Genomic DNA, 7081 nt, shown 5'->3' with positions numbered 1-7081 from the left:
TATTTAGGTTACTCATTTTTTTATTATACATTTTGTATTTTTGTAAATGTATTTTAAAAAATTGGAAGAAAAAGCTTGCTACATTGTTTTAATCAATCCGACCCAGTAACACCATCCATTCCTCTGCAGGTATGTTTTGAAACCTTCATGAAGAGAAATTATAAATTAATAAATTAAGAGATACAGAGGGGGCAGGAGAAGAGGTAAAAGGGTGTCAAGCTCATACCATCTCAGCAGCATCTAAGCATGTCATCATCTCAGGGATGCAAAGGGTGAGTTAGTGGAGCCAGTCTCTCAGTTCATCTCCATCTCCCCAATGCAAAGTACTCCTGTTTCTACTAAGGAACATACACATAAAAGTATCATCCCTGCATTTCTGTGCATATCCATCAAAACTACAGCAACAACTTTGAGGGAGAAAATTGTAAAATGGAGAAAAAAATCTAAATAAATAGGCGTTGACAGCCATCGTTCTCAATGTTCTGGGTGCAACCGAGGGCAACCCTGGATTTACAACAACATGGCGGCAAGTCTCCGAGATCGAGAGAGAGAGAGGAAGCTGCAAAGCTGTCAGTGTCTCTTCTTCACAAGTTGCAGTGCGGCCAGAGATTCCCAGCCTTGCGGCCCTCTCCCAGTCCCCAGGTGAGCGTAGCCAGCCAGCCAGGGAGCGCTATGCCGGTCTGTGCTGCTCTGCTCTGCTCTTCGTCCTTCCAACCTTAGTTGATCTTGTCCTGGAATATGTACAGGTTGTTGGTGGCGGCCACGGCGATGATGTTCTCAGAGGGGTGCCAGGCAGTGTGCAGGATCTTCTTGCTGAAATCCAGGCTGTCCACACTGATCTCATCCTTGCGTCTCTTGCCTCCCACACACACCTTCCTGGGCTTCAGGATGGCCCGGGGCTTGCTGTTCTCCCTCGACGCCTCCAGGGTCACGTCACGCTTGGTGTTGCGGTCAAACATGCGGAAGAAGTTGTTGTAGGAGCCGGTCATGATCACACTGTGGAGAGAGTGGGGTGTGGGGGGGGAGAGAAAGTGATGATGCTGCAACACATCAATCCCATTCATCCAACCTTATCTATTGATACACTGATGTAATGTATGAAGAGCTCCAGTCACACCAATCCTAATACAGTGGCTGTCACTGACCTGTCAGACCCGTTCCAGACACATTCAAACTTGTCGAAGATGCAGTCATTCTCATACAGGGAGCACAGCTTACTCCTCAGGTAGTCATGCACCTGGAAGAGAGAAAAAGGGAAAATAAATTGAGATGTATTTTCCAGAACCATATGTTTCGATATATATATGGCTCTGGTATTTTCCATTGCATTTTTCTGTTTTGTACCCAGCGATATTAAGAAATGTTCAGAACGATGTATGATCTACAGTGTATCAAGGTGTCCATAACAAGCTTGACACATACAGAAAAGTGTATGTGTTGTAATGAGAGGTATCCTCTACCTGGTAGGTCTCCAGAGGTTTGCTCTCCATGTTGAGGTCCCACACTTTGACAGTGAGGTAGTCCCGTGTCATCAGGTAGCGCCCGCTGTGGCTGAACTTGACATCTGAGATGGAGGAGATGATCTCGGAGAAGAAAGAGCGGTTACTGGGGTCCTCTGGCTCCTCAAAGACTGCAGGGGGAACAGACAGAGGAACAAGCTGTGGCAGGGCGGCAGGTAGCTTAGTGGGTAAGAACGTTGTGCCAGTAACCGAAAGGTTGCTGGTTCTAATCCCCGAGCCGACTAGGTGAAAAATCTGTCGATGTGCCCTTGAGCAAGGCACTTAACCCTAATTGCTCCTGTAAGTCGCTCTGGATAAGAGCGTCTGCTAAATGACAAAAAATGTAAAAAATTAAATTAACATCTGGCCGATAAGCAACTCTCTGGCTTACAGCTTCAGTTGATTGATGAATCACTTTCACACTGCACCAGCTACTTTAAGCCATTAGCTGGCTCTTCTAAACAACCGCTAAATATGAACTAGGAAAAAGAGAGAAATAATACATCTCACTGATAAATATTTGCTAAACAGAAAACCATTTCTCATGTTAGCAGACATGTATTTCTCAGTAAAAAAGTAATTAACATAGTCATATTTTGCAATGCAAACACATCATTAATAATTGATTATTCACTTCTGGGAATTCATCATCTCTCTTTCCTATTTTATGAGTCGATCCACTTGGGCCACTCAAACAGGCTGATAATTGATTTGAAATGCAAATGCAGCTTTCAACAGTCAATAATTGAATACTGTGAGCTTATTTAAGATATTAAACATAAGATATATGTGCCAATAATGGATTTTATAATATGGCTGTTCTCACTGCATAACCTCCTGTCTGTCTATGATCTGTCAATATGTTCATCCTGGTGAAAACGGATGATTTGGGGCTCAGGGACAGAGCCTTGACTGACCTTGAAACATCTATCACTGTGTGTTTGGATCAACTCAGAGCCATGGAGGAATACACACTGGATCCTTTCTGGTCCACCATTTACAAAGAACTTAGTACCGTATTTTCCGCACTATAAGGCGCACCGGAGTATAAGCCGCAGCAGCTAAATTGAATGATATTGAATGATGTGTACATATATAAGCCGCACTGGACTATAAGCCACAGGTGTTTTAATGTTTAATTACCATATGTAAGGGTTCGTGCACAGAGGGGATTGTCGGGAAAGAGACAAACTGTCTCGCTCTCGTAATGTCTGTCTGTCTTGCTCTCGTTCTGTCTCTCGTTCTGTCTCTCGTACCACTCTAGGTTCCACTTTTACTTTTGCGCGCTACCTGTCTCACTCTTTTCCGGCCTCCAGCTTTTCCTGCTGGAGCCCGCCGCTTAAAGGTGGGGGGCGCGGACCGGTCATAGAGCCCATAGAGTTAAAGTTGGTGGACTGTAACCTGTAAAATCCATAGATTTAGGAGGTTTTCTAGTGGCCGTTAGCTGTAAAAATCCATAGATTAGCCGCACCGTTATATAAGCCGCAGGGTCGAAAAATGGGAAAAAAGGCGCGGCTTATGGTCCGAAAATTACGGTACATGGAAAAATGCCAAAAAAAACAACAGGACGGGAAAAAATCTATAAAATCCCCCTTGACATCATAGTGCTCTCTGTTTTCTTCCATTTCCACTTCAGCAACCTTATTTTCCAATAATATCTCACAGATAAATGTCCACCTGCAGCTTAGTTAAATTCAACAAAATGTAGCATGCAATAAATTAATTTACCAACAACTGTGCCAGGATCCCATCATACAAATACTAATTATCACTGTGCAGTAAATTACTAACAATTAGTGGCACAGTAGCTATTAGAAAGGAGTAGAGAGACTGTTATAGAGGTATAGGGGCTTCCGAACTTACAATAGCCTCAGTGCTTAAGGCTAACAGTTTTTCCTGATCATGTGACCTGACGACCTATGACAACTCAGCCCAGAGCTTTTCCTAGGCAACTCATGTGGTCAGGAAAAACCCCTGGCCCTTATCATGGAGCCTGCTGACAATATACAGTATATGAGTGGTTTGGGGTGCGGCAGAGGCAGCCTTACATTTGGAGTGGTTGTCACACAGTGCTGAGGCCCTCATGTCACACAGGCGGATGGAGCCCTTGCTGCTGCTGTAGACAAAGGTGTTACACTGGTTGGGATGGAACTCCGCTGCTGTGATCACCTCTGTCAGCTCCTCCATATTAGCCGGCTTGATGTCCACAATGTCTGAAGTGGAGGGGGGGTAAAGGAACTCAACCATATAGAGGAGTACTGATGCAATTCACAGCTTACAGTTTGAGACTTTAATGGGTTGCTATGGGATGTCCCTTCCTTCTCTTGTCAAATAGTTACTTTAGAGGTTGCCAGAGTAAGCACAAAAAAATGAAAAGAAAAAACAGCGTGAGGAAAAAAGAAGACTTAAAACAAGCAGAAAGCAGCACTGGTCCAGAAGAGGGAAATGACAGCAGATCCATCACACAGAGAGAGAGAGAGAGGAGATGAGAGCTGAGGAGGGAGGTTGACCAGCCAGTAACACTGTGATTGATAGAGTATAGAGGCTCTGTAAATAAGAAGCTCAATATGTGCCCAGGGCCCCAAAGCTCAGCCATCCATTCTGCTGTCCACAGGGCATCTCATCTGTGATCTGCAGAGAACCCCAAAGTGGAAATCATTGTTGATCAATGGGGATGTGCTCCTGTTTAAATATGACCTCATTGGATTCTCTCTGACACACACCTGGGATGGGATGCAGATGACTGCTGGACAGACAGACAGGCACCAGATAAAGGGTAATGGCCAGAGTGACAGAGAGGCAGACATATGAAGACCCAGGGGGGATATAGACAGAGACACCAGCAGCTTGCTAATTGCTATCTACCAAGTGTAAATATCAACCAAGCTGTTAGCTCAAATTGCCTTCCATTTAAAGGAACAGTGGAAGTCTATGAGTGTTCTGTTTAGAGGAAGATCTGATCAAGTGGGTTTGTAGGCACACTGGCATCAGCAATTTCATACGTTGAGCCATATGGATCTATATACTTTCATAGTCAGCAACATAATTGGGAGAAAATGTAATGTGTCATTCTTAACTTAAGCCTGGTTTTATCGCACTGATTTATAACCAAGATGATGCAAACCTGACTGGTCTAGCTACATTATGCCGACTCACATTCTCACAGTAAGAATTTGATAGGACACACTAAATTATATTGCATACAAGAGCTTTAAACTGCTGTAAACTGAATACCTTTTTTATTCCTCATGAAAATGAGAAATAATGCAATTCAGAATTAATAGTATACACTACCAGTCAAAAGTTTGGACACACCTACTAACTCAAGGGTTTTTCTTTATTTTTACTATTTTTTACATTGTAAAATAATAGTGAAGACATCAAAAGTATGAAATAACACATATGGAATCATGTAGTAACCAAAAAAGTGTTAAACAAATTAGAATATATTTTATATTTGAGATTCTTCAAATAGCCACCCTTTGCCTTGATGACAGCTTTGCACACTCTTGGCATTCTCTCAACCAGCTTCATGAGGTAGTCACCTGGAATGTATTTCAATTAACAGGTGTGCCTTCTTAAAAGTTCATTTGTGGAATTTCTTTCCTTCTTAATGCATTTGAGCCAATCAGTTAGGTAGGGGGGGTATACAGAAGATAGCCCTATTTGGTAAAGACCAAGTCCATATTATGGCAAGAACAGCTCAAATAAGCAAAGAGAAACGACATGAAGGTCAGTCAATACGAAACTTTGAAAGTTTCTTCCAGTGCAGTCGCAAAAACCTCAGAAATTGCAGTCCAAATAAATGCTTCACAGAGTTCAAGTAACTGACACCTCAACATCAACTGTTCAGAGGGGACTGTGTGAATCAGGCCTTCATGGTCGAATTGCTGCAAAGAACCCACTACTAAAGGACACCAAAAAGAAGAAGAGACCTGCTTGGGCAAAGAAACACGACCAATGGACATTAGACCAGTGGAAATTTGTCCTTTGGTCTGAAGTCCAAATTGGAGATTTTTGGTTCAAACCGCTGTGTCTTTGTGAGACGCAGTGTGGGTGAACGGATTATCTCTGCCTGTGTAGTTCCCACCATAAAGCATGGAGGAGGAGGTGTTATGGTGTGGGGGAGCATTGCTGGTGACACTGTCTGTGATTTATTTAGAATTCAAGGCAAACTTAACCAGCATGGCTACTACAGCATTCTGCAGCGATACGCCATCCCATCTGGTTTGGGCTTAGTGGGACTATATTTTGTTTTTCCACAGGACAATGACCCAACACACCTCCAGGTTATGTAAGGGCTATTTTACCAAGAAGGAGAGTGATGGAGTGCTGCATCAGATGACCTGGCCTCCACAATCCCCCGACCTCAACCCAATTGAGATGGTTTGGTATGAGTCGGACGGCAGAGTGAAGGAAAAGCAGCCAACAAGTGCTCAGCATATGTGGGAACTCCTTCAAGACTGTTGGAAAAGCATTCCAGGTGAAGCTGGTTGAGAGAACGCCAAGAGTGTGCAAAGCTGTCATCAAGGCAAAGGGTGGCTATTTGAAGAATCTTAAATATAAAATGTATTTTGATTTGTTTAACACTTTTTTGGTTACTACATGATTCCATATGTGTTATTTCATAGTTTATGTCTTCACTATTATTCTACAATGTAAAAAATATTACAAATAAAGAAAAACCCTTGAATGAGTAAGTGTGTCCAAACTTTTGACTGGTACTGTATATTTTCTGTCCTCTATCTTAACATCCTGAGTGTGATGCTTGCATCATCATGAATTAGCGAATTCTCTTCCAAAAAAAAAATTAAAACATCTTCCAAAGTGAGAAAATCTCTTAATATGAGTTCCTCAGCGGTCAGTCTAGCCATCTATGTTTGTTGTGAGAAGGATACTGAAGCTCTGGTTGGTGATCTCCAGGTTCCACAGATTGATTCTCAGGTCGTCTGTGGACATGTAGGTCTCGTAATCGTTGTTGACAGAGATGGAGTTGATGTGGTACGTGTGGGCATTGGAGAACACCCGCCTGGGCGTCGCCTCCACCATCAGGTCCATGGGCTGCAGCACTGGCACCTAGGAGAGAGGGAGGGAGGGTGGGAGGGAGGGAGGGAGGGAGGGAGGGGGAAGAAGAGAGGGAGGGAGGGAGGGAGGGAGGGAGGGAGGGAAGAAGAGAGGGAGGGAGGAGAGAGAGAAGGGGAGAGGGAGGGAGGGAGGGAGGGAGGGAGGGAGGGAGGGAGGAAGGAGGGAGGGAGGGAGGAGAGAGAGAAGGGGAGAGAGAGGGAGGGAGGGAGGGAGGGAGGGAGGGAGGGAGGGAGGTGAGGGAGGGAGGGAGGGAAAGAGAATAAGAAAACATCAAATCACCCATGTATTCTACAGTCAGTAATTCAGTGAGTGCAGTATTTCCGAATGGGCTGTTCATGCATCACTCTGACAGTGTGAGACTGAGCTGAGAGCTCCTCTAGCCAGCTCATAATGGGGAACCCCATGTTCTCACAGGGAGTAGGGGCCCTTAATGATGACAAATCTCAGCCCAAGCCCCTACACACTCGCCACACAACAGTGGGCCCCTAGAGAGACCC

The 7081-nt window shown here is 44.2% G+C and overlaps 1 protein-coding gene across 4 annotated transcripts in view; it reads right to left on the bottom strand.

Annotated features, from left to right (window-relative positions):
- Window positions 1–2: 2 nt before the first annotated feature.
- The window catches only part of ppp2r2bb (protein phosphatase 2, regulatory subunit B, beta b), a 91593-nt gene continuing 84514 nt past the window's right edge, over window positions 3–7081 (bottom strand). For all 4 annotated transcript variants that reach the window (XM_041886597.2, XM_041886598.1, XM_041886596.2 and 1 more), the window contains exons 5-9: window positions 6398–6575; window positions 3548–3712; window positions 1461–1630; window positions 1146–1237; window positions 3–996 (exon numbers count right to left, since the gene is read on the bottom strand). In XM_041886597.2, coding sequence (XP_041742531.1) covers window positions 717–996; window positions 1146–1237; window positions 1461–1630; window positions 3548–3712; window positions 6398–6575 — 885 coding nt within the window. In that variant the 3' untranslated portion in view covers window positions 3–716. The remainder of the gene's footprint in view (window positions 997–1145; window positions 1238–1460; window positions 1631–3547; window positions 3713–6397; window positions 6576–7081) is intronic.

This window comes from Coregonus clupeaformis, chromosome 9 (assembly GCF_020615455.1).
Source record: "Coregonus clupeaformis isolate EN_2021a chromosome 9, ASM2061545v1, whole genome shotgun sequence".
In the NCBI taxonomy this organism is placed as follows: domain Eukaryota; kingdom Metazoa; phylum Chordata; class Actinopteri; order Salmoniformes; family Salmonidae; genus Coregonus; species Coregonus clupeaformis.
This window is presented reverse-complemented; position numbering and strand designations above follow the sequence as displayed.